General features: G+C 62.2%; 1 protein-coding gene across 1 annotated transcript in view; it reads left to right on the plus strand.

Moving 5' to 3' along the window:
* The first annotated feature begins 2,947 nt into the window (after positions 1-2,947).
* Muc2 (mucin 2, oligomeric mucus/gel-forming) overlaps positions 2,948-26,798 on the plus strand; it is a 29,643-nt gene continuing 5,792 nt past the window's right edge. Inside the window, exons 1-35 of the mRNA XM_077798187.1 lie at positions 2,948-3,023; positions 3,666-3,936; positions 4,839-4,953; positions 5,651-5,741; positions 5,817-5,926; positions 6,056-6,266; positions 6,471-6,596; positions 6,724-6,841; positions 6,922-7,060; positions 7,258-7,368; positions 7,450-7,519; positions 7,707-7,844; positions 7,924-8,088; positions 8,491-8,585; positions 8,730-8,856; positions 9,134-9,389; positions 9,563-9,615; positions 9,736-9,836; positions 10,182-10,336; positions 10,600-10,738; positions 11,083-11,193; positions 11,276-11,455; positions 11,545-11,784; positions 12,275-12,431; positions 12,696-12,827; positions 13,232-13,379; positions 13,807-13,850; positions 14,264-14,467; positions 14,780-14,794; positions 15,521-23,380; positions 23,923-24,087; positions 24,725-24,987; positions 25,215-25,389; positions 25,803-26,050; positions 26,466-26,649. Coding sequence (XP_077654313.1) covers positions 2,948-3,023; positions 3,666-3,936; positions 4,839-4,953; positions 5,651-5,741; positions 5,817-5,926; positions 6,056-6,266; positions 6,471-6,596; positions 6,724-6,841; positions 6,922-7,060; positions 7,258-7,368; positions 7,450-7,519; positions 7,707-7,844; positions 7,924-8,088; positions 8,491-8,585; positions 8,730-8,856; positions 9,134-9,389; positions 9,563-9,615; positions 9,736-9,836; positions 10,182-10,336; positions 10,600-10,738; positions 11,083-11,193; positions 11,276-11,455; positions 11,545-11,784; positions 12,275-12,431; positions 12,696-12,827; positions 13,232-13,379; positions 13,807-13,850; positions 14,264-14,467; positions 14,780-14,794; positions 15,521-23,380; positions 23,923-24,087; positions 24,725-24,987; positions 25,215-25,389; positions 25,803-26,050; positions 26,466-26,649 — 12,793 coding nt within the window. The remainder of the gene's footprint in view (positions 3,024-3,665; positions 3,937-4,838; positions 4,954-5,650; positions 5,742-5,816; positions 5,927-6,055; positions 6,267-6,470; positions 6,597-6,723; positions 6,842-6,921; positions 7,061-7,257; positions 7,369-7,449; positions 7,520-7,706; positions 7,845-7,923; positions 8,089-8,490; positions 8,586-8,729; positions 8,857-9,133; positions 9,390-9,562; positions 9,616-9,735; positions 9,837-10,181; positions 10,337-10,599; positions 10,739-11,082; positions 11,194-11,275; positions 11,456-11,544; positions 11,785-12,274; positions 12,432-12,695; positions 12,828-13,231; positions 13,380-13,806; positions 13,851-14,263; positions 14,468-14,779; positions 14,795-15,520; positions 23,381-23,922; positions 24,088-24,724; positions 24,988-25,214; positions 25,390-25,802; positions 26,051-26,465; positions 26,650-26,798) is intronic.

The following is a 26,798-nucleotide window of genomic DNA, read 5'->3' on the forward strand; positions in this document are numbered from 1 at the left end:
GACCACCTTCTCTATATATGGAGGACCACCTTCTCATCAGGGAGGACCACCTTCTCTATACAGGGAGGAACACCTTCTCCACCAGGGAGGATCCACCTTCTCCACCAGGGAGGACCCACCCTCTCATCAGGGAGGACCACCTTCTCATCAGGGAGGACCACCTTCTCCATCAGGGAGGACCACCTTCTCTATACAGGGAGGAACCACCTTCTCATCAGGGAGGATCCACCTTCTCCACCAGGGAGGACCCACCCTCTCATCAGGGAGGAACCACCTTCTCATTAGGGAGGAACACCTTCTCCACCAGGGAGGACCACCTTCTCTATCAGGGAGGACCACCTTCTCTATATGGAGGACCACCTTCTCTATCAGGGAGGACCCACCTTCTCATCAGGGAGGACCCACCTTCTCTATATATGGAGGACCACCTTCTCTATATATGGAGGACCCACCTTCTCATCAGGGAGGACCACCTTCTAATCAGGGAGGAACACCTTCTCTATACAGGGAGGACCACCTTCTCATCAGGGAGGACCACCTTCTCTATATATGGAGGACCACCTTCTCATCAGGGAGGACCACCTTCTCATCAGGGAGGAACACCTTCTCCTCAGGGAGGACCACCTTCTCATCAGGGAGGACCACCTTCTCATCAGGGAGGATCCACCTTCTCTATACAGGGAGGACCCATCTTCATCATTAGGGAGGACCACCTTCTCCATCAGGGAGGACCCATCTTCATCATTAGGGAGGACCACCTTCTCCATCAGGGAGGACCCATCTTCTTCATTAGGGAGGACCACCTTCTCCATCAGGGAGGACCCATCTTCATCATTAGGGAGGACCACCTTTCTCATCGGGAGGATCTCACATTCTTTGTCTAGGAAGATCTATCTTCTCTCTAAGCTCTCCCTTCTCCCTCAGGGAGGACCCACATTCCCCATCAGGAGGATTTCCCCTTCATCCAGAGAGGACCCACCTTCTTGGAGCTCAGGGCAGGGCTGCTGTGCTAGAGCCCCTCTGGTCCCTTCCGAAGCAGAGAAGGCCTGGCATGGAAAATCACTGCCCTTGGGTGGCTGCTTGGCTCCCTCGGGGCTTGGTGCCAGCAGGCGCAGCCTAGACAGGGAAGTGGTACAATAGTGTTGCCACCAGCCAGCTCAGTTCCCTAATCCCTCCTGGGCCACCCACTCAGCGTCCCCTGCGCTCAAGCCCTGGCTGAGAGGATGGACCCCAGGCCGGAACTAGTGGGCACAGTGGGGCCAGGTGAGGGGCTTCCCCCCAGGCCCCTGGCATCCTTAGAGGGCAAGGACTCCACTCCGGTCCCGTTTGTCACCATGGCCTGAGGGTCCCTCCTGTCGTGGTCTAGAGGCCTGAGAGTGAGGTGGCCTCAGAACACAGGCTCTGACGCTGGTGGTGAAGAAAGTCTGGCCCTAGCAGGGGCTCCCCTCTAGCCCAGGTCACCTCCTGTGTGGACCTTGGCCAGGGCAGCAGTGTGGCCGGGGAAGAGGCACAGTGCCTTGACCCAGTTCCTCCACGGCCAGCAGACGAATCCCTCCTCACTGTTCTGGACCTCAGGACCCCGACTGGCATCTGAGGCTGACCTGAGCCCACTGTGAGCATCCGGCTACACTGAAACTGAATTCAGGATTGTCTGTTTTCAGGAGGATGAAAACGCAGTGAGGGGAGGGACTCCAGATTCTAGTTTATCTCCTGCTCCAGGGGGGGGGTGCCAGTGGGTGCCTCTCCCTCTCTGTGTGGCCTCGAGAGCCGGCCCCTCGGTGGGTTTGGGTTTGGGGCTGGTGTAGGCTCAAGGGCTACACATGGTTCCCGGCAGTGCTGAGCCAATGTCCAGCTTTGGGCTTCGCTCAGAGGGCCCGAGGTTCATCAGAGGCCACTGTCCTCCCTGGAGCAGGATCCACTGCCTTGGTGAGGTTGGCCAGGGGAGCCTGGGCAGGTTGCCCCTCCAGACCCCTGTCCTCATGCACCCCCAAGGGAAGCAGCAGCAGGCGGGGGCGTCTGCGAGGGCAGGCCTGCTGCGGGGGCTCCCTCCCTACCTGGGCCTCATTCCTTCGGGGACAGTCATTCCAGGCACTGAGCCAGTTCCTCCATGCTCCAGGGGACCGGGTTCCGGCAAGTGTCCCTGGCTGGACTGGTGCTCCTCAAGTTCTAATTACATGTAATTCCAGAGACTGGCTTAGGCTAGGAAAACAGGGGGATTAGGGAGGGGACCCAGCTGGGCTCTGACCCAGGCGAAGAGCTCCCTGCAGCGGGGTGGACCCCAGCCCCACAGGAGCTCACAGGCTGCCTGCACACGGGGAGGTACAGGTGGTCAAGTCCTGCCCGCTCCCCAGAGTTTGGACCCCTGATGGGTGGGCTTGGCTGCCCTGGGGTGACAAAGGCCTGAGCTCTTTGGGGACCTGTGGCCATCTCAGTCCACACTGCCTGGGGAGGAGTGGGGTCCCGGGAATGAAAGAGACTGGTAAATGCTGGTCATGGATCTTCCAGCCCAAAGCCCGTGTTCATCCTGGTCTTTGTTGGCGGGGGGGCACTGGACTGTGGTCTGGAGGGCTGAGTGGGCCCATAGAGTCTGCCAGGACACGCTTCCGGTGGGAAAGCCCCTACCCTGTCCCCTTGGGCCTGGTCCGCTAGTGGCAGGGAGGGGTGGGAGGGTGGCCCTGGGTGTGTTCTGCATTTGGGTCATTGGGCTGCTGCATCCTGAGGAAGGCCGAGTTTGCCCAGGGAGTCATAAAAAGATAAATGCAGATAACCTGAATCAATATTTTCCCACTGTGGTCTCCACGAGCCCCCACAGCTGTTTTCTTGATAATCTGGCCCACGCCCCCACCCTCTGCCCCTCCCCTGCCCTCCGCCCTCGACGGCCCACTGGGGCATATAAGTCCCGGGCTCCAGGCCGGGGTGCTCTCCCACAGTGCCCTTCAGAGCCGCCATGGGGCTGCGACTGGCCCGCCTAGTGGCCGTCTGCCTGGCCCTGGCCTTGGCTGGAGGCTCTGAGCTCCAGAGAGGTGAGAAGCCCGGTGAGGTGGAGGGGATGGGCAGACAGTGCTGGGACAGGAAGGCCAGGCATCCAGGAGCAGGCCCAGCGCCTGCAGTGGGCTGGTCCCCTCTGCCTGGCGTCCGCCGGACTGCGTACACTGGACAACCTGGATGAATTGTTGCGGCCCTTGCTGTCCCTCTGAGCTTGAGAGCCTGGCCAGAGGGGCCCGGGGGACCCCACGCCCAGTGGGAGATCAGCAGGACACCTGAGGGGTGCTTCCGGGGTGGGGGCGGGGGGTCCCAGGACAGCCCTGGCGGGTCAAGGCCTGGGCGGCACCTCTGAAGAGGGGCTGTGTCCACCTGGTGAAGGGTCACTTCAGCCCCAAAGACTAGGGAACCTCCATTCCATCAGGGCTCTGCACCAGGTGGACAGAGTGACCAGGGTGCCTGACAGTCCCCCGGCCCTCACCGCCCGCTGGGTCGCACCCCAGGCCAGGCAGCCGGAGATGTGCTCCTGGGGCTGAGACCCCGGGCCGTGACCCAGGCCTCAGAGGTCCTCCTGCAGTGGGGGGCCTTCTGGACATGGCTACCTCTGGGGCCAGCTTGGGGTGGACTGGGGCAGAACTCCCTGGGCCTGGGTGGCTCACCCCGTGCCCCCACGGTCCCCACAGAGGCCAGACCCCGAAGCCATGTTCACAGCGTCTGCAGCACCTGGGGTGACTTCCACTACAAGACCTTCGACGGGGACGTCTTCCGCTTCCCCGGCCTCTGTGACTACAACTTCGCCTCCGACTGCCGAGACTCCTACAAGGAATTTGCCGTGCACCTGAAGCGCAGCCAGGGCCAGGGTGGGGGCCATCCTCAGGTGGAGTCCATCCTGCTGACCGTCAAGGATGACACCATCTACCTCACCCACCAACTGGTTGTGGTGAATGGGGCCATGTGAGTGGGCTTGGGCAGCGTCCATCCCGGAGCCTAGGGAGGGCTCTGTGGTCTAGAGAGTCCCTGTGAGGCCCGGCTGCTCTGGCTGGTGGCCAGGGGGAAGGCCCTGAGGGTAGACTCGGGTCACAGTTCCCTCCGCACACAGTGCTGAGGCCCCTGGAGGTTGACAGGGGTCCCTCCCCTTGGAGCTGGCCAGTGGTCCTGGCCTGGGGTGCCTGGAGGCTGCCAGAGCTGCTCCCCAGGGTAGAGTTACAGGAGCTGCCCACCCTGGCTAGCTATTGTCCCCTCATTGTCTCTGGGACAATGAGGCCCTCTTAAATGTCCAGTGGGTTCCCACCTGCGGGCCTGCCCTCTTCCTGCTCCAGGGGTTCTGTTTCCTACACTAGACTCTAGCTGAGCTCCTACCCTGCCTGGCCTGCCCGGCCTGGGTCATGGTGGGTGGAGAGCAGGAGGGCCCCTGGGTGAGGCAGGTGCCCGAGGGAGGTCCCCCGAGAGCCTCAAGACTGTCTGGGGTGATGGGGTGGGTGGGGGCTGAAGCCCCGCCCCAGGCAGACTGAGAGAGGGCCTGGCAGGGGGGTGGGTGGCCTGGCCTCCTTCTCCCCCCACTCTCAGGGATCCTGGGAGGGCCCTGGCCAGGACAGTGCCCACAGTGTGAAAGGAGATGAGCAGTCTGAGGTCGTCCTGCCCCAAGGAACCTGGCCAGCCCATTAGAGGTGTTCTCATGGGCCCCCCGGGGCCTGGCCAAGTCTGTTTGTGGCCCCAGTGTGAGGCCAGGCCAGCAGCTATCCCCCATCTCCCACCATGCACCCAGCCTCAGTGCCCTCTGGGCAGCAGGACCCCGAGAGGACAAGAAGGGTGGGCCGGGGCCAGGTGCTGGCAAGTGACTTGTGGTGCCCCCGCAGGGTCAGCACCCCACACTACAGCTCTGGGCTGCTCATCGAGAAGAATGAGGTCTACACCAAGGTCTACTCCCGCGCTGGTCTCTCCCTCATGTGGAACCGTGAGGACGCGCTCATGGTGGGTACCAGCATCCTGGCCCCTGGGGTGCAGGGCTCCTCCACCAGCCAAGTCCTGGCTGCCCTTAGGAGGGTGGAGGTGGTGGAGACAGTGGGCAGCACCAAGCCCTGGGGTGGCCTGGCCCTGGGGGCTGCCTGGCCATGGGGGCTGCCTGGCCCTGGGGGCTGCCTGGCCCTGGGGGATGTTTGACCCTGGGGCTGCCTGGCCCTGGGGTGTCCTGGCCCTGGGGCTGCCTGGCCCTGGGGTGGCCTGGCCCTGGGGCTGCCTGGCCCTGGGGGCTGCCTGGCCCTGGGGGCTGCCTGACCCTGGGGGCTGTCTGGCCCTGGGGGCTGCCTGACCCTGGGGGATGTTTGACCTTGGGGTGGCCTGGCCCTGGGGGCTGCCTGGCCCTGGGGGATGTTTGACCCTGGGGGCTGCCTGGCCCTGGGGGCTGTCTGGCCCTGGGGTGGCCTGGCCCTGGGGGCTGCCTGGCCCTGGGGGTCTGGCCCTGGGGTGGCCTGGCCCTGGGGCTGCCTGGCCCTGGGGCTGCCTGGCCCTGGGGTGGCCTGGCCCTGGGGGCTGGCCCTCAGCTTTCCCCCGGAACACGTTGCTTCTCGGTGGTAGATGCCCCTCTTCCCTGCTGCTCCTGATTAAGGTGCCAGCCTGGCCTAGGGCTTCCCAAGGCCTTGGGCCCACTCACCTGCCCACTTCCCCATAGCTGGAGCTGGACAGCAGATTCCAGAACCACACCTGCGGCCTCTGCGGGGACTTCAATGGCCTGCAGTCCTACTTGGAGTTCCTCTCTGAAGGTGAGCGCTGGGCTGGGGTTCTGTGGGGTGGAGGCAGGGGTGGAGCTGCTGACCACTGACCGGCTGTGCCCCCAGGCATCACATTCAGTGCCATTGAGTTTGGGAACATGCAGAAGATCAATAAGCCTGAGGTGGTGTGCGAGGACCCCGAGGAGGTGCCCACACCTGAGTCCTGCTCCAAGCACGTGAGTCCCAGCCTGGGGGCCCTTCGAGTTTCTGGGTGGGGCCCCCATCTGTGGGTGCTCTCGGGAACCCTGCTGCAGGGAGAGAGGGGAGCTGTGAGCAGTTGCCCACCCCCACGTCCTTCCTGCCAGCGTGCTGAGTGCGAGAGATTGCTGTCCGCCGCGGCCTTCCAAGACTGCCAGGCCCGGCTGCCGCTGGAGCCGTACGTGCAGGCCTGCATGCAGGATCGCTGCCGGTGCCCGCAGGGTGGGGCCTGCGTCTGCAGCACCCTCGCCGAGTTCTCCCGTCAGTGCTCCCACGCTGGCGGCCGGCCGGGGAACTGGAGGTCGGCCTCCTTCTGCCGTAAGTGGCCCAAGACAGAGCCAGTGGCAGCCTCCCTGGGTCTGGGGAGCCCCGGGAAGGTGTCTGTGCCAAGTACCCAGGGGCCACAGCTGTGGGGAGCCAGGTGACTCCAGTGGCCGAGACTGAGGCCCTTGGACATGGCCACCTGCCATCGGGCTCTGCCCTCGTGGGAGTGCCTGTTCACGGAGCTGCCTTCACTTCCAGCCAAGAGCTGCCCCGGGAACATGGTTTACCTGGAGAGCGGCTCACCCTGCGTGGACACCTGCTCACACCTGGAGGTCAGCAGCCTGTGCGAGGAGCACCACATGGACGGCTGTTTCTGCCCAGAAGGTGTGTGCTCGGCGGGGGGGGGGGGGTGCCTGCTGAGTTGGGGTGGGAGCCAGGCTGGCAGCCCCGCCCTGGGGAGAATGGCATGGCTGAGCCGCCCAGAGTGACTTCACCTTCCATGCTGTCCCAGGCACTGTGTATGATGACCTCACGGGCAGCGGCTGCGTCCCCGTCAGCCAGTGCCACTGCAAGCTGCACGGGCACCTGTATGTGCCGGGCCAGGAGATCACCAATGACTGCGAGCAATGGTGAGTTGCTGGTCCAGGGCACAGGGCCCGGAAGGCTGGGGTGTGCCCGAGCCCTGACCCTGTGTTCTGATGGCCGACAGTGTCTGCAATGCTGGCCGCTGGGTGTGTAAAGACCTGCCGTGCCCTGGGACCTGCACCCTGGAGGGTGGCTCCCACATCACCACCTTCGATGGGAAAAAGTTCACCTTTCATGGGGACTGCTACTACGTCCTGACCAAGGTGGGTGGGGTGCAGCTGGGGGCCCCGGGCCCTCCCAGCAGGGGACTGGCTGGCCCTTGAGAAGAGGGGGCCTGGGGCTGTCCCTAGGGTGGTGAAGGGTGTTGAGAAATGGGCTTCCCTTCTCAGCCACTGTGGAGCCCTGGGTTCAGGGCTGGGCCCGGCCTCTGGGCCACAACCCTCCCGCCTTCCCCACACAGGGAGACCACAACGACTCCTTCACCCTCCTGGGCGAGCTGGCCCCCTGCGGCTCCACGGACAAGCAGACCTGCCTGAAGACAGTGGCCCTGCTGATAGACAGGAAGAAGAACGTGGGTGCCCTGCCTGTCCCCCCAGGGCTCCAGGGTCCTTGAAGCCTTCTCAGCCCTGGACACCCTTGGCCTTTCTTGCAGGTGGTGGCCTTCAAGTCGGACGGCAGCGTGCTACTCAACGAGCTGGCAGTGACCCTGCCCCACGTGGCTGGTGAGGGGAGGGGACCCAGAGCTGGTCTGGTGGGCTTGACCTGCTGGGATGTGGGCAGCTGGGGGCCTGGGGCCCAGGAGGCCGGGCAGGGGAGGGTCCTGTTCACTGGGCCCCGCGGGCCTCTGCGTGGGTGGAGGGAGCTCCTGCTGCACCAGGGGGCTGTGCCCTCACGGCGCCCTCCTTGCAGCCAGCTTCTCCATCTTCCAACCCTCCTCCTACCACATCGTGGTGAACACGGCCCTCGGGCTGCGGCTGCAGGTGCAGCTGGTGCCCGTCATGCAGCTCTTCGTGACGCTGGACCAGGCTGCCCAGGGGCAGGTGCAGGGTGAGTGGCCCCGCCTGGCTCTCCCCGCCCAGGTGCCCCCCCAGCCCAGACCCCTCCCAACCGTGTCCTGGCCCCTCAGGGCTCTGCGGGGACTTCAATGGCCTGGAAAGTGACGACTTCAGGACAGCGGGTGGCCTGGTGGAGGCCACGGGGTCCAGCTTCGCCAACAGCTGGAAGGCCCAGGCCAGCTGCCACGACAAGCTGGACTGGCTGGACGACCCCTGTTCCCTCAACATCGAGAGTGGTGAGGCTCGGCTCCGCAGGGCGCCACGGCCAGCGAGGCGGGCAGGCGGGGCTCCTGGTGGGACAAGGGGTGGGTGAGGGTGGCCCGTGGTGGCAGCCTGCCAAGTGACATGGCGGGGGGTGACTGGCTCATGACTGGGTGGTGCCCCTCGTCCAGAGATTGGCCTGGAGCCAGGACAGTGAGCCTTCCACCCAGCACCCCACAGCACCAGGTGGTTCTTGGCCCCTTGGGGTGGGGAGAGAGGAGGTAGCAGGGTGCACCCTGCCCAGAGCTTCCAGGGTATTTGACCAGAGGGACTGAGGGGGCCAGGGCTGGGGGCCACAACTGCTCCAGCCTGGGCGAGCCAGCTGCTGGACCCGGGCGTGTGAGGGGCCTGGCTGAGGCTCCCACCTGCCTCCCCAGCCAACTATGCGGAGCACTGGTGCTCCCTCCTGAAGAAGACAGAGACCCCCTTCGGCAGGTGCCACCTGGCCGTGGACCCCACTGAGTATTACAAGGTCGGTCCCCTCCCCCATGCCGTGTGCCATGCCCAGAGCCTGCCTGGCGTGCCCAGTGGGTGACGGGCGTGTGTGCTGAGTGCACAGGGAGCCGGGTCGCGTCCAGGGCTCCACCTCACTGCCCCCCCCCCATTTGCTTTCCAGAGATGCAAGTATGACACCTGCAACTGTCAGAACAACGAGGACTGCCTGTGCGCAGCGCTGTCCTCCTACGCGCGGGCCTGCGCCACCAAGGGCGTCATGCTGTGGGGCTGGCGGGAGCGCGTCTGCAGTGAGTGCCCCGAGGCTGGGCCCTGAGCCCGGGTGGCCCAAGGGAGGGTCACCTCCTGCAGCTGGCTCCTGGCGGGCACCTTCAGGGACCAGGGATAGGGGTGGTCAGGAGCTGTGGCCGCTGAGTTCAGGGTGGGTGTCCCTGGGCGGCTGCCCTCCCTGGTCTTGGTTGGAGGGGTGCTGCTGCCCTGACGGAGCGAGGCTCAGGGACAGTCTTCGGGATGGAGCTGGGAGCTGGTCTCTCCTGCGCCTCACTCTGGTCCCTTGGTTCTCTGCAGACAAGGACGTGGGCTCCTGCCCCAAATCTCAGATCTTCCTGTACAACCTGACCACCTGCCAGCAGACCTGCCGCTCGCTCTCTGAGGGGGAAACCCACTGTCTCAAAGGCTTCACGCCCGTGGACGGCTGTGGCTGCCCTGACCACACCTTCCTGGATGAGAAGGGCCGCTGTGTGCCCCTGGCCAAGTGCTCCTGCTACCACCGAGGCCTCTACCTGGAGGCGGGGGATGTGGTCTTGAGGCAGGAGGAGCGCTGGTGGGTGTCTGCCTGGGCAGGGAGGCCTGGGGTGGGGCGGGTCTGCCTCTGGAGCTCTGCTCTGAGTGAGACCTGGGTGCAGATGGGGCTGGGGCGGGGGACTGGGAGGGGCCGCTTCCCTTGATGTCCCGAGTGAGGAGTCCTGGGCCCTGTTTACCCCCTCTCCTTCGCAGTGTCTGCCGAAATGGGAGGCTGCACTGTACGCAGGTCAAGCTGATCGGCCAGAGTAAGTGGATGCTGCTCTGTGCATGGCCACCGGCCCTTTGGCTTGCTCCCCTGCTCCTTCTCCTGCCCACCCGTGCCCGCTCACTTCAGCGTGAGCTCAGGCAGCCCCTCTGTCCCACAGGCTGCGCGGCCCCAAAGATCCTTGTCGACTGCAACAACCTGACTGCCCTGGCCCCCCGAGAGCCCCGCCCCACCAGCTGCCAGACGCTGGTCGCTGGCTATGTGCGTGCTGGGGAGGGTGGTGGAGAGTGGGCTGGGTGGGCTGGGTGGGGCCTTTCTGGCTGAGCCATGGTGGAGGGAGCGGGTGGACTCCTCTACGCCCTGTCCACCAGGTCCGGACGCTGAATCCTATGGATACTGGATTTGGTTGACACAAGTGGTGGCCTCTGGGCCCCCTGGGAACAGGGGCCAGTTTAGCGGCTCTAGGCAGGCCACTTTCACCTGTCTTCCTGCCCACCTGTGGGCCGGAGGGGAGAGGCCTGGGGCCAGGGAGAGCTTCTCCCACTGTGTCCTCCCACCGCCCAGAGGGAGCTTTGGTCTCACTGAAGCCCCCTCTGCTGCCCCCAGTACCATACGGACTGTGTCAGTGGCTGCGTGTGCCCTGAGGGGCTCCTGGATGATGGCCGGGGTGGCTGTGTGGTGGAGGAGGAGTGCCCGTGTGTCCACAACAAGGACCTGTACTCCCCTGGGGACAAGATCAAGCTAGACTGCAACAACACCTGGTAAGTGGCCTGGCTGGGGGCACCCTGCCGGGTCCTACAGGGCCGGGTGGCTCGGCTCAGCTGATGGGCAGTCTCTCCTGTCTGCCCCTGGTCCTGGAGCAGAGGTGGGGTGCAGGGCATGTTTGGGCTGCTGTGGGTGCTGGTGGGTGTCCTGCCTGGGCTGCCAGGAGTGTCTCCACCAACCCAGGGTCTAAGCCAGGTGGGTGTCTGAGCAGGGGTGGGGCCCTGGGCTCTGGCCCCTCAGGTTTCTCTCCTGTTCTCAGCACCTGCCAGAGAGGACGCTGGCAATGTACCCAGTTCCTGTGCCACGGCACCTGTTCCATTTACGGGAGCGGCCACTACATCACCTTTGATGGGAAGCACTATGACTTTGATGGACACTGCTCCTACGTGGCTGTCCAGGTGAGGCCTGCCCTGCCCCACGGTCCCCACGGTCCTGCTCTACCTGCTCTGAGGTGCAGGAGACCTTGTGGGAGGGCCAGCCCGTGCTCTGCCCCAGGCCCCACCTGGTCAAGGTTTGGGCTTCGGGCTGGGAGAGGGGTGGGCACGGTAAAGCCCCCTCTCCAGTTCTGTGACCCTCCTGCTGAAGTACCTGTGTGTGCACACGCATGTGTAATCAGGACAGGCCTGGCTGCCTGGCCCAGCCCTGGCACCCCGGGTGCCACTGTTATCCCCAGCCACCCGACGAGGGGCTGCCCTGGCCAGGTCTGAGTTGGAGCTAGCTGACCTCACCCACTGGCCCCCAGGACTACTGCGGCCAGAACTCCTCAACAGGCTCCTTCAGCATCATCACTGAGAATGTCCCCTGTGGCACCACTGGTGTCACCTGCTCCAAGGCCATCAAGATCTTCATAGGGGTGAGTGCTGCCCGTCCCTGGGGTTCCGAGAGCCCTTGGGGACCCTCGGACACTGCTAGTGACCTGCCTCTCCTCTGGGCAGAGGACGGAGCTGAAGCTGGAGGACAAGCGCAGGGAAGTGGTCCAGCTTGAGGAGGGCCACCACGTGGCCTACACCACGCGGGAAGTGGGCCAGTACCTGGTGGTTGAGGCGAGCACCGGCATCATCGTCATCTGGGACAAGAAGACCACCATCTTCATCAAGCTGGCTCCGACCTACAAGGTGGGCCGCCCCTCTGTGGCGTCTGAACTGTGCTGCCCGCCTCCCCCCCCAGCTGCCTGGCCTGTGAAGCCTATGCTCCTTCCTCACAGGGCACTGTGTGCGGCCTCTGCGGGAACTTTGATGACCGCACTAGCAACGACTTCACCACGCGGGACCACATGGTGGTGAGCAGCGAGCTAGACTTCGGGAACAGCTGGAAGGAGGCCTCCACCTGCCCAGACGTGAGCACCGTCCCGGACCCCTGCAGCCTGAACCCGCACCGCCGCTCCTGGGCGGAGAAGCAGTGCAGCATCATCAAGAGCAGCGTGTTCAGCGTGTGCCACAGCAAGGTGGGTGGGGCTGCGGGCCTGGGCGGGGCCACAGCAGGGTGGGCGGGGCCGGGAGAGGGGCGTGGTCACGGCCCGGCAGGGCTCTCCCCTGCGCTGAGGGAGCTCTGGGGAGTGGCTCGCTGTGGAGTACTTGTCCTTTCTCGTTGTTCTTTGGACACATGAGGAGATGACCAGGTGATCCTCTGAGACTCCTGGTTGGACCCAGCGTCCCTATACCTCTCTGACTTGCATGCTCACAATGGAGGGAGGGAAGGCAGGTAAGGGGCTAATGACCAGATGGCCCCAGATACTGGCCACAGAGGGCAGGGCCGGTTTTAGGATGGCCATCTTATCCTGAGACCTTCGAAGCCCCAGGGCTGCACAGTCAGGGTGCCTTTGGACACCCCCAGTTATGAGTCACTTTGGAGCCTTGGGACGACCAGGGCCAGACGCAGGGTCCTGGCCTCACGAAGGCAGCGCGGGCCCAGGGCACACCACGTCTTCCCCTCAGGTGGACCCCACGGTCTTCTACGAGGCCTGCGTGCAGGACTCCTGTTCCTGCGACACCGGGGGCGACTGCGAGTGCTTCTGCTCTGCCGTGGCCTCCTACGCCCAGGAGTGCACCAAGGCGGAGGCCTGTGTGTTCTGGAGGACACCAGATCTGTGCCGTGAGTGCCCACTGTCCTGACCAGGGGCTGCAGTGAGGGCTGGGGGCAGCGGCACTCCCTCCCCTCCAAGTGTCAGCATGTATGTCATTTAACCCCGTGCTTCCTGGGCATCATGCTTCCTGGGATCACTGTGAGACCTGGGTTGTCCAGACCTGGCTGGACGTGTCCCTGCCCACTCCCCCATCCCAGCCTCACCTTTGTCTGGGCCCCTGCCTGGATCCTGCTGAGTCTGACCCTGTCCCCATCCTCCTGTCCTCCCTTCAGCCATATTCTGTGACTACTACAACCCCCCGGATGAGTGTGAGTGGCACTATGAGCCGTGTGGGAACCGCAGCTTTGAAACCTGCAGGACCATCAACGGCATCCACTCCAACATCTCTGTGTCCTACCTGGAGGGTGAGCAGGGAGGGCCTTGGGGGCAGGGGTAGCCCTGCTGGTAGGCGTCAGTGGGGCTTGAAGCTGCCATTGGCTGGAGACCCAGGGGGACCCTGGCGGGAGGCCTGAGGTCTGGAGATCTGAGGCCCAGGGGGCGGCCAGGCTCACCTGTGGCAGAACGTGTCCTTCGAGCAGTGGGCTTGGGCTGCACTGAACCTCCTCAAGGAGAATCAGAGAAGCAGCAGCTAACAGCCCTGAGAGGGGCTGGCTGTGCAGAGGACCCCCAGGGTGGGGAGACCCAGCCCTCTCTGTCCCCTGGCCTTGCCAGAGGAACACCCCGAAAGACACGACGGATGGGTGGGGATGCTGGGGAGGCTCCAGTGGACCTCCCTGGAGGTCCAAGGCCCTTGCCCTGTGCTCGCCAGGTTGCTACCCCCGATGCCCCACGGACAGGCCCATCTACAATGAGGACCTGAAGAAGTGTGTCACTGGGGACCAGTGTGGCTGCTATGTTGGGGACACCCACTACCCCCCTGGAGAGCAGGTTCCCACGAAGGACATCTGCACATCTTGGTACTCAAGCCCACAATGCAAGGGGGCAGGCTGGGGCTCGGTGCACACGCAGGCACAGCTACACACACACACATAACAAGTACACACATGCCTGCACACACACACAATCCCATGCTGCTCCATGCAGGTGCACATACCCATGCGTGCGCACACAGCCACATGCATCTCATACACACACGTCCACACACAGAGTGCGTGCCTGTACTCATGCATGGACACAGTCCCGCAGGTGCACGCAGTCACTCATGCACATGAATGTCACCTGCCTGTTCCAGCTTTTCCCATCTTACCTGTCCCGTGCCTCTGCCCGCATTTAGAACCTGATGGGTGGGGCTCCTCTGGAGCTGGTTTTGGGGACGGGGTCTGCACTGGGAGCAGGCCTGGAGGGAGGGGCAGGAGGCCTGCAGCCACTGTGCTTGCTTTGCAGTGTGTGCACTAACTCCTCACATGTGGTCTGCCACCCGGACGAAGGTAAGCTGTCCTCTGTTGCTACCTCTGCGGCAGGAAGCCTGCAGCCTGCCCCGTCCCTGAATCCATGGGCCTGGCCTGCGTGGGGTTGTCCTCTTGGGTTCTACCTGTTTGGTGCCCAGAACATGCTCAGACCTGCCCTGCTGTGCAGCAGCCCATGGGCTCCTGTGACACGTCGAGTCCCTTCTTATGGGAGCCGGTGCCTCATGGTGAACATCTGCTGCCCCTCCCCTCTGGGTCCCCTATGTTCTGATGAGGCCCCTTCTTCAAGGGAGGAGATCCAGGAAAGGGGTCCTGCTGGGGCACTTGTGGAACTGGAGGCACCCAGTGTCTCCTCAGGGGTGACCTGCCAGGCAGCGCTGGGGAGTGAGTCTGCCTCCATCTGCCGCGCTGATGGCTGGTCTCCTTCTCCCCAGGGAAGATTCTCAACCAGACTCAGGACGGTGTCTTCTGCTACTGGGAGTTCTGTGGCCCCAATGGGACAGTGGAGAGGCACTTCAACATCTGTGTCACCACCACGGCACCCCCGTCCACGCCGACTTCCTCCACCACCTCTGTCCCCACCACCACCTCCTCTGTCCCCACCACCACCACCACCACCACCCCCTTCACCAGCTCAGGTGAGGCCCCATGGCCACGGATCTCTGCTGGGGACCTTGCCTTTCCCCAGCAGCCCACGTGGCCTGGGTGGCCAGCTTCTGTCTGCAGATCAGCTGCCAGATGAGGTGACATCCATGTGCCTGTGTCCCTGCAAAGATGCCCTTAAGGCCTAATCAGAGGACTTCCTTGAATTCCTGTTTGTTGTGGTCAAAATCATGGACACACTGGACAAACCACCAGGGTGTGACAAGACACAGGAAGGCACACTGAAAAGTGAAGAGAGTTAAAGGGTCTCGGCCTGGGTAACGAGACCCTTCCCCTTTCTATTGCAGTTCCGTCAACTTCAAGTAAGTGACGCTGCAATGTGTCACGGTGACAAACAGGGCCAAGATGGGCAAAATCTGTAGAACCCCCAGGAGACTGCTTGGGGCCTGCGAGGCTGGTGGGCTTATCTGCTTAAGGACCAGTGATGGGTGTATTTGGGCAACTTTACTGTCTGCTCAGGCCAGGGACTAGTGAGGAGGGGCTGGACCTGCATGAGGGACCCTGATGTTGGCCAAGAGTAGAGACAGGGCCTGTCCACACTCCCCCTTCCTGGAGCTGTGGCTCTACGGGTTCCTCCTTTTGTTCCTTTTTACATTTTCTTTTTTTTTTAGTTGTAGTCAGACACAGTACCTTTATTTTATTTATTTTTATGTGGTGCTGAGGATCCAACTCAGTGCCTCCACGTGCTAGGTGAGCGCTGTACCCTGAGCCACAGCCACAGCCCCCCGCTTTTGACACTAGGATTTGGAACAGCTGTGGAAGAGGTGCCTACCTGAAGCTTCAAGGTTTGAGCCTGTCAGACCCAGACATGGCCCGGGGTGGCCTCTGCCCTCTGGGCCTCAATATTATGTTGTAAAATGAGGGGGAAGTCAGTTTAAGCCCTGTCCTGCAAACTGGTCCTTTAGTGATGACAGGAGGGGCAGCCATATCTTAAGGATGGTCATGGAGGTCCCAAGCCCTTCGGGGCATGGAGACCTTGAAGGTGCCTCTGCCCAGATGCAAATAACCACTGGGGGGGTTGCTTCTAGAGAAGCCCTGCTGCTTCTGGACTCACTGGATCAACGAGGACCACCCAACCAGCGGCAGCGATGGTGGTGACCGAGAGACCTTTGACAGTGTCTGCAAGGCTCCAGAGGACATCCAGTGCAGGTCGGCCACGGAGCCGCACATCTCCTGGGAAGACCTGGGCCAGAACGTACAGTGCAACCTCTCCGTTGGGTTTATCTGCAAAAACGAAGACCAGTTCAAGACCGGACCATTCGAACTCTGCTATGACTATGAGATACGGGTGAATTGTTGTGTTCCTTGGTGGGAATGCCCCACCTCGCACACGCCCATGACCACGCCCACACCCACACCCACGACCACGCCCACACCCACGCCCAAGCCCACACCCACGCCCACGCCCACGACCACAGCCACACCCACACCCACGACCACGCCCACACCCACACCCACGTCCACGCCCACGCCCACGCCCACGACCACACCCACAACCACAACTCCCATCACACCAACACCATCACCGACCACGCCCACAACCTCACCCACGCCCACACCCACCACTACAACCACAGAGTCCCCCAGTCCATCGCCCACCCCCACGGTGACACCAACCCCAACCTCCACCACCACCACCACGACAACCACCCCTCCTTGTCTGGATCTGGACTGCGAATGGACTGGCTGGCTGGACTCCGGAAAACCCAACTTTGTCAAGCCAGGAGGAGATTTTGAACCAATTGGAGGTGTCTGTGCCCCGGGCTGGGCAGCTAACATATCCTGCCGAGCAGCCATGTATCCTCAGGTTCCAATCCAGCAGCTTGGCCAGGAAGTGGTGTGTGACCTCTCAGTAGGACTGGTCTGCAGAAACGAAGAACAAAGGCCAGGCGGAGTCATTCCCATGCCCTTCTGCCTCAACTACGAGATCAACGTCCTGTGCTGCAGACCCTGTGGCTCCACAACAGCACCGACTACTACCACCACTGAGAACAGGACACCTACACCCACCACCACGACCACAGAGACCCCAAGTCCAACGCCCACCACGGTGACACCAACCCCAATATCCACCACCACACAGACCCCAACCCCAACATCTACCATCACTACCACCACCACTGAGACCAGGACACCTACACCCACCACCACGACCACAGAGACCTCAAGTCCAACACCCACCCCCACGGTGACATCAACCCCAATATCCACCACCACACAGACCCCAACCCCAACATCTACCATCACTACCACCACCACTGAGACCAGGACACCTACACCCACCACCACGACCACAGAGACCTCAAGTCCAACGCCCACCCCCACGGTGACACCAACCCCAACATCTACCATCACTACGACCACCACTGAGACCGCGACACCTACACCCACCACCACGACCTCAGAGACCTCAAGTCCAACGCCCACCCCCACGGTGACACCAACCCCAACCTCCACCCCCACACAGACCACAACCCCAACATCTACCATCACTACCACCACCACTGAGACCAGGACACCTACACCCACCACCACGACCACAGAGACCTCAAGTCCAACACCCACCCCCACGGTGACACCAACCCCAACCTCCACCCCCACACAGACCACAACCCCAACATCTACCATCACTACCACCACCACTGAGACCAGGACACCTACACCCACCACCACAACCACAGAGACCTCAAGTCCAACGCCCACCCCCACGGTGACACCAACCCCAACCTCCACCCCCACACAGACCACAACCCCAACATCTACCATCACTACCACCACCACTGAGACCACAACACCTACACCCACCACCACGACCACAGAGACCTCAAGTCCAACACCCACCCCCACGGTGACACCAACCCCAACCTCCACCCCCACACAGACCACAACCCCAACATCTACCATCACTACCACCACCACTGAGACCACAACACCTACACCCACCACCACGACCACAGAGACCTCAAGTCCAACGCCCACCCCCACGGTGACACCAACCCCAACCTCCACCCCCACACAGACCCCAACTCCACCCTCTACCATCACTACCACCACCACTGAGACCACAACACCTACACCCACCACCACGACCACAGAGACCCCCAGTCCAACGCCCACCCCCACGGTGACAACAACCCCAACCTCCACCACCACACAGACCACAACCCCAACATCTACCATCACTACCACCACCACTGAGACCACAACACCTACACCCACCACCACAACCACAGAGACCTCAAGTCCAACGCCCACCCCCACAGTGACACCAACTCCAACCTCCACCATCACACAGACCACAACCCCAACATCTACCATCACTACCACCACCACTGAGACCACAACACCTACACCCACCACCACAACCACAGAGACCTCAAGTCCAACACCCACCACGGTGACAACAATCCCAACCTCCACCACCACACAGACCCCAACTCCACCCTCTACCATCACTACCACCACCACTGAGACCACAACACCTACACCCACCACCACAACCACAGAGACCTCAAGTCCAACACCCACCACGGTGACAACAATCCCAACCTCCACCCCCACACAGACCCCAACCCCAACATCTACCATCACTACCACCATCACTGAGACCACAACACCTACACCCACCACCACGACCACAGAGACCTCAAGTCCAACGCCCACCCCCACAGTGACACCAACCCCATTATCCACCACCACACAGACCACAACCCCAACATCTACCATCACTACCACCACCACTGAGACCAGGACACCTACACCCACCACCACAACCACAGAGACCTCAAGTCCAACACCCACCACGGTGACAACAATCCCAACCTCCACCACCACACAGACCCCAACTCCACCCTCTAGCATCACTACCACCACCACTGAGACCACAACACCTACACCCACCACCAGGACCACAGAGACCTCAAGTCCAACGCCCACCCCCACGGTGACACCAACCCCAACCTCCACCCCCACACAGACCCCAACCCCAACATCTACCATCACTACCACCACCACTGAGACCAGGACACCTACACCCACCACCACGACCACAGAGACCTCAAGTCCAACGCCCACCACGGTGACACCAACCCCAACCTCCACCCCCACACAGACCCCAACTCCACCCTCTACCATCACTACCACCACCACTGAGACCACGACACCTACACCCACCACCACGACCACAGAGACCTCAAGTCCAACACCCACCACGGTGACAACAATCCCAACCTCCACCCCCACACAGACCCCAACCCCAACATCTACCATCACTACCACCACCACTGAGACCACAACACCTACACCCACCACCACGACCACAGAGACCCCAAGTCCAACGCCCACCCCCACGGTGACAACAACCCCAACCTCCACCACCACACAGACCACAACCCCAACATCTACCATCACTACCACCACCACTGAGACCACAACACCTACACCCACCACCACGACCACAGAGACCTCAAGTCCAACACCCACCACGGTGACAACAATTCCAACCTCCACCCCCACACAGACCCCAACCCCAACATCTACCATCACTACCACCACCACTGAGACCACAACACCTTCAACAACCACCACGACCACAGAGACCTCAAGTCCAACACCCACCCCCACGGTGACACCAACCCCAACCTCCACCACCACCAACACGGCCACCACCCCTCCTTGTCTGGACTGCGAATGGACTGGCTGGCTGGACTCCGGAAAACCCAACTTTGACAAGCCAGGAGGAGATTTTGAACCAATAGGAGGTGTCTGTGCCCCGGGCTGGGCAGCTAACATCTCCTGCCGAGCAGCCATGTATCCTCAGGTTCCAATCCAGCAGCTTGGCCAGGAAGTGTTGTGTAACCGCTCAGTAGGACTGGTCTGCAGAAACGAAGAACAAAGTCCAGGCGGAGTCATTCCCATGCCCTTCTGCCTCAACTACGAGATCAACGTCCTGTGCTGCAGACCCTGTGGCTCCACAACACCACCAACTACGACCATCACTGAGACCACAACACCTACACCCACCACCACGACCACAGAGACCTCAAGTCCAACACCCACCACGGTGACACCAACCCCAATATCCACCACCACACAGACCACAACCCCAACATCTACCATCACTACCACCACCACTGAGACCGCGACACCTACACCCACCACCACGACCACAGAGACCTCAAGTCCAACGCCCACCATGGTGACAACAATCCCAACCTCCACCACACAGACCCCAACCCCAACATCTACCATCACTACCACCACCACTGAGACCAGGACACCTACACCCACCACCACGACCACAGAGACCTCAAGTCCAACGCCCACCCCCACGGTGACACCAACCCCAACCTCCACCCCCACACAGACCCCAACTCCACCCTCTACCATCACTACCACCACCACTGAGACCACAACACCTACACCCACCACCAGGACCACAGAGACCTCAAGTCCAACGCCCACCACGGTGACATCAACCCCAATATCCACCATCACACAGACCCCAACTCCACCCTCTACCATCACTACCACCACCACTGAGACCACAACACCTACACCCACCACCACGACCACAGAGACCTCAAGTCCAACACCCACCACGGTGACACCAACCCCAACCTCCACCACCACACAGACCACAACCCCAACATCTACCATCACTACCACCACCACTGAGACCACAACACCTACACCCACCACCATGACCACAGAGACCTCAAGTCCAATGCCCACCACTACGGTGACACCAACCCCAACCTCTACCACCACACAGACCACAACCCCAACATCTACCATCACTACCACCACCACTGAGACCACAACACCTACACCCACCACCACGACCACAGAGACCTCAAGTCCAACACCCACCACGGTGACAACAACCCCAACCTCCACCACCACACAGACCCCAACCCCAACATCTACCATCACTACCACCACCACTGAGACCACAACACCTACACCCACCACCACGACCACAGAGACCTCAAGTCCAACACCCACCACGGTGACAACAACCCCAACCTCCACCACCACACAGACCACAACCCCAACATCTACCATCACTACCACCACCACTGAGACCACAACACCTACACCCACCACCACGACCACAGAGACCTCAAGTCCAACGCCCACCATCACAGTGACACCAACCCCAACCTCCATCACCACACAGACCACAACCCCAACATCTACCATCACTACCACCACCACTGAGACCACAACACCTACACCCACCACCACGACCACAGAGACCTCAAGTCCAACACCCACCCCCACGGTGACACCAACCCCTATATCCACCACCACACAGACCACAACCCCAACATCTACCATCACTACCACCACCACTGAGACCACAACACCTACACCCACCACCACGACCACAGAGACCTCAAGTCCAACACCCACCACGGTGACATCAACCCCAACCTCCACCCCCACACAGACCCCAACCCCACCCTCTACCATCACTACCACCACCACTGAGACCACAACACCTACACCCACCACCACGACCACAGAGACCCCAAGTCCAACGCCCACCATCACAGTGACACCAACCCCAACCTCCACCCCCACACAGACCCCAACCCCAACATCTACCATCACTACCACCACCACTGAGACCACAACACCTACACCCACCACCACGACCACAGAGACCTCAAGTCCAATGCCCACCACTACGGTGACACCAACCCCAACCTCTACCACCACACAGACCACAACCCCAACATCTACCATCACTACCACCATCACTGAGACCACAACACCTACACCCACCACCAGGACCACAGAGACCTCAAGTCCAACGCCCACCACGGTGACATCAACCCCAATATCCACCACCACACAGACCCCAACTCCACCCTCTACCATCACTACCACCACCACTGAGACCACAACACCTACACCCACCACCAGGACCACAGAGACCTCAAGTCCAACGCCCACCACGGTGACATCAACCCCAATATCCACCACCACACAGACCACAACTCCACCCTCTACCATCACTACCACCACCACTGAGACCACAACACCTACACCCACCACCAGGACCACAGAGACCTCAAGTCCAACGCCCACCACGGTGACATCAACCCCAATATCCACCACCACACAGACCCCAACTCCACCCTCTACCATCACTACCACCACCACTGAGACCACAACACCTACACCCACCACCACGACCACAGAGACCTCAAGTCCAACGCCCACCCCCACAGTGACATCAACCCCAACCTCCACCCCCACACAGACCCCAACCCCAACATCTACCATCACTACCACCATCACTGAGACCACAACACCTACACCCACCACCAGGACCACAGAGACCTCAAGTCCAACGCCCACCACGGTGACATCAACCCCAATATCCACCACCACACAGACCCCAACTCCACCCTCTACCATCACTACCACCACCACTGAGACCACAACACCTACACCCACCACCAGGACCACAGAGACCTCAAGTCCAACGCCCACCACGGTGACATCAACCCCAATATCCACCACCACACAGACCACAACTCCACCCTCTACCATCACTACCACCACCACTGAGACCACAACACCTACACCCACCACCAGGACCACAGAGACCTCAAGTCCAACGCCCACCACGGTGACATCAACCCCAATATCCACCACCACACAGACCCCAACTCCACCCTCTACCATCACTACCACCACCACTGAGACCACAACACCTACACCCACCACCACGACCACAGAGACCTCAAGTCCAACGCCCACCCCCACGGTGACAACAACCCCAACCTCCACCACCACACAGACCACAACCCCAACATCTACCATCACTACCACCACCACTGAGACCACAACACCTACACCCACCACCACGACCACAGAGACCTCAAGTCCAACGCCCACCCCCACAGTGACATCAACCCCAACCTCCACCCCCACACAGACCCCAACCCCAACATCTACCATCACTACCACCATCACTGAGACCACAACACCTACACCCACCACCACTACCACAGAGACCTCAAGTCCAACACCCACCACGGTGACAACAATCCCAACCTCCACCACCACACAGACCCCAACTCCACCCTCTACCATCACTACCACCACCACTGAGACCACAACACCTACACCCACCACCACAACCACAGAGACCTCAAGTCCAACACCCACCCCCACGGTGACAACAACCCCAACCTCCACCACCACACAGACCACAACCCCAACATCTACCATCACTACCACCACCACTGAGACCACAACACCTACACCCACCACCACGACCACAGAGACCTCAAGTCCAACGCCCACCCCCACAGTGACATCAACCCCAACCTCCACCCCCACACAGACCCCAACCCCAACATCTACCATCACTACCACCACCACTGAGACCACAACACCTACACCCACCACCACAACCACAGAGTCCCCAAGTCCAACGCCCACCCCCACGGTGACACCAACCCCAACCTCCACCACCACACAGACCCCAACTCCACCCTCTACTGTCACTGCCCCCGTCACCGAGGCCACAGCTACTAGCACAGCCACTCCTGCTGGTACGAGCACTGTCACCCCTACTCCCACTCCCACCAGCACTGGCACAGAGGTTCCCACCCCTACGGGCACAGTACCCACTACCGCGTCAACCGCGTCCACACCTGCAACTTCACCCTCCACCCCCGTGACCACTCAGTCAACCCCCTCCCTTTCCACGGAGTCCACCACCCTTCCCACCACCCCTCTGACCACCAAGGAGCCTTCTAGCACCCCAACGTCACCCAGAACGACACCCCCTGTGGCCGTTGTGACTTCGGGCAGCACTCCTGGACCTGAGACCTCCACTTCGGGCACCACCCCAACCTCGCCAGGTAAGGAGACGCATCCCACCCTCCTCTCCCAGGAGAGCCGCCCTCTGCCAGGGAGCCTCGCAGCTCTGGGCTGGCCTGGCTCAGTGCCTCGGGTGGCTGCCCTGGCTCTGCCCAGGATGGTGGGCCCTGGGAAGGCCGAGGCTGGCTCCGCGTGCCTTTCCCTCTGAGCACCCTCCCTGAGTGCAGGGAGCCCCGACCGTCATCTGTGCCTGGGCCGCGTGGCAGAGCCCCTTGGCGAGCCTTGGGCTGTGTAGAACCAGGCCTGCCTGGGCCTCCCTGCCTGGGCCTTTGGAGCCTTGGCGCGGCAGAGGAGGCTGGAGGGGCCGGCAGGCTCAGCCTGCAGCCCTGCAGCCCCTCCTGCAGCTCTGCTGCTGCCCCGAGCCTCGGCCTCCCCTGCAGTCCTCCATGGCACACAGTGTGAGTGGTGGCCTCCAGACCCTTGGTCTCCAGCCGGCCGGCCACCTTCCCCTCTGGGTCCTGTTGTCGGGCCCCTGTGGCACCTAAGAGGAGTGACGGCCTCAGCTCACGACCTGTCCTTACAGGCACACCCAACTCGACGACCACTCCCCACACTGTGCCCTCTACCATGCCGACCACACTGGAGACCACCCTGGCCACGACCACCCCGATCGAGACTCCCAGCACCCCGTGGGAGACGGGCACTTCGACCACCTGCTGCGTGTTGAACGACACGTACTACATCCCAGGTGTGTTTGGCCGTCCACCCCCCACACTAGGCAGCCGAAGCTGGGTCTGATCCCTGTTTAATGTGGCAGGTTAAGGACCAGGCAAGGTCCAAGCCAGGAACCTGCTCAGGAGGCGGGAGGACAAGGGTGGAATGGGACATCTGGCTGGAAAGAGGGACCAGGGTCCCTCAGCTCGTGAGCATGGTCAGGGTGGTTGGTCCATTTCTGTTGCCATGACAGACTACCTGACACTAGATCATTTTTAGAGATTAGAGGTTTATTTGGCTCACGGTTCTAGAGGCTGGGAGGAGCGTGGTGTCAGCACCTGGTGAGGTCGTCTGTGCATCCTGACGTGGCAGAGGGCATTCCCAGGCGAGCTGGGCAAGCAAGCTGGCTCCAGCCTTGTTCTCTTCTTCTGAAGCCACTAATGCCACCCCAGGGCCCCACCCCGAGGACCCCATCTAAGCCTGGTCACCTCCCAGAGGCCCCTTCCCGACCCTGTAGCATGTGCCCAGGGACAGTCACACGGGCACCCCTGGGGCACATGACTGTCTGGGCCCACACCAGCGCCTTCTCTGTCTTCCACGGGACCTGCGTCCTCTAAGGTGGCCACCCTGCCTCTGGGTGGCATGGGGACTGGACCTCTCTCTCCCCGCAGGTGACGTGGTGTACAACAACACCATTCGGGACACCTGCTACTACGTGAACTGCTCCGTTGACTGTGAGTTGCAGTACTTCAACTGGTCCTGCCCGTCCACGCCTACCCCAACGCCCACTTCCTCGGTGCCCACTCCGTCCTCGGTGGCCACGCCCTTGACACCCTCAACACCCAAGCCCTCCACGCCGGCGACCACATCCTCCAAGCCGACACCCGGCACCACCAAGCCCACCGGGTGCCTAGATTTCGATCCTCCGAGACAGGTCAGTGGGCCAGGGTGGCCTCGTTCCCCCGGCGCCCGGGGTGTCCAGGCGTCCGAGGCCTGAGGCTCCTGGACGCTCCTCCCGCTCCCTGCACCATCTGCAGTGCAGGGTCCGCTGCAGCCCTGGGCCTTCTCCAGGCCTGGCCAGGTGGCTGGCCGCCTCTGGGGTGGAGAGGACCGCCGGGCTGCCCGCGTGCAGCCTGTTGACCCCAGGGCCTGGTCCTGCAGGAGAACGAGACCTGGTGGCTGTGTAACTGCACCATGGCCATCTGCAAGCACGACAACGTGGTGGAGATCGTGGAGAAGGAGTGCCAGCCGCCGCCCATGCCCACCTGCTCCAATGGCCTCAAGCCCGTGCGCGTCATGGACCCCGACGGCTGCTGCTGGCACTGGGAGTGTGACTGTAAGTCCCTCCCAGTCGCTCGGGGACTGCCTGCCACTCCCTCTCTGGTGGAGGGTGGCGTGGCTGGTCTCCTGGGAGCAGGCGGCAGGCCCTGGGGCGCAGAGTCCGAGGGCTGAGCACCTGCTGCAGGCTTGGCGCAGGGCCCGGGGACTTCTCGCCCTCCTTCCTGCCCCAGGTCTAGGGACCTCCCCAGAACGAGGAGGCCTTCCAGGTAGAGGGGCCCCTCTGGCTCCACACCCAGGCCCTGTCCTGCGGAAGGGCCCTGTGGAGGGTGGGGAGCCAGGTGCAGCCTGCTCTCACACCCAAGGGCACCAGGCTCTTCAGGCCCGCTCTCCCCACCTGACCCCGAATCCTGACTGTGACCCGTGGCGGTCCCCACCCCTGCCCGCCAGCTCATTGAGCTTCTTCTGCAGGCTACTGCACGGGCTGGGGGGACCCGCACTACGTCACCTTCGACGGCCTGTACTACAGCTACCAGGGCAACTGCACCTACGTGCTGGTGGAGGAGGTGACCCCGCAGGTGGACAACTTCGGGGTCTACATCGACAACTACCACTGTGACGTCAACGACCAGGTGTCCTGCCCCCGCACACTCATCGTGCGCCACGAGACCCAGGAGGTGCTGATGCAGACCACGCAGATGATGCCCCTCAAAGTGCAGGTGCGTGGGGTGGGCCCAGCGAGTGTCCACAGCGGGCCAGCAGGCCGGGCTCTGAGCGAGGTCCCCCCAGCAGAGGGCGGCAGCAAGGGCCCTACCCAGCCTCCCAGGAGACGGGCTGGAAGGTGGGATGGGGCGGGGTCTCCTGGGGACACAGCGTGCTCTCCCCAGGCCCTCCAGGTGTGTTCAGGGACCCTGCGACCCACCACTCAAGCCCCGCCCGGGCACAGGTCTCCGCAGAAGCTCCTCCCGGGGACAGGGCGGGTGGTCAGGGCTGCCCTCCTGCAGGTGCAGATGGGCCTCTGCGTCACACACGGCTCCCAGAGGTGACGAGTGAGGCAGGGCCAGGCAGGCCTCTAGCTGGCTGCCCCCTGCTCCTGCTCCTGCCGGGGCGCCTGACCAGGAATGCTGGCTGCAGGTGCAGGTCAACAAGCAGGCGGTGGCCCTGCCCTACAAGAAGTACGGGCTGCAGGTCTACGAGTCAGGCATCAGCTTCGTGGTGGACATCCCCGAGCTGGGCGCTCTCATCTCCTACAATGGGCTGTCCTTCTCCATCAGGCTGCCCTACCGCCTGTTTGGCAACAACACCAAGGGCCAGTGTGGTGAGCTCCGCAGCCCCCGCCCGCCCCACCTTGGGAGCTGGGGGCCTTCTGCCCCTCTGTTGGGGCGCTGTGGTGTGGTCCTGGGTTTGGTCCCCGTGGGGAGCCCACAGGAGGGGGCTGGCCATGAGGGACCTGGGTCGGGGGAGGGA

This window comes from Urocitellus parryii, chromosome 4, assembly GCF_045843805.1.
Source record: "Urocitellus parryii isolate mUroPar1 chromosome 4, mUroPar1.hap1, whole genome shotgun sequence".
Lineage (NCBI taxonomy): Eukaryota > Metazoa > Chordata > Mammalia > Rodentia > Sciuridae > Urocitellus > Urocitellus parryii.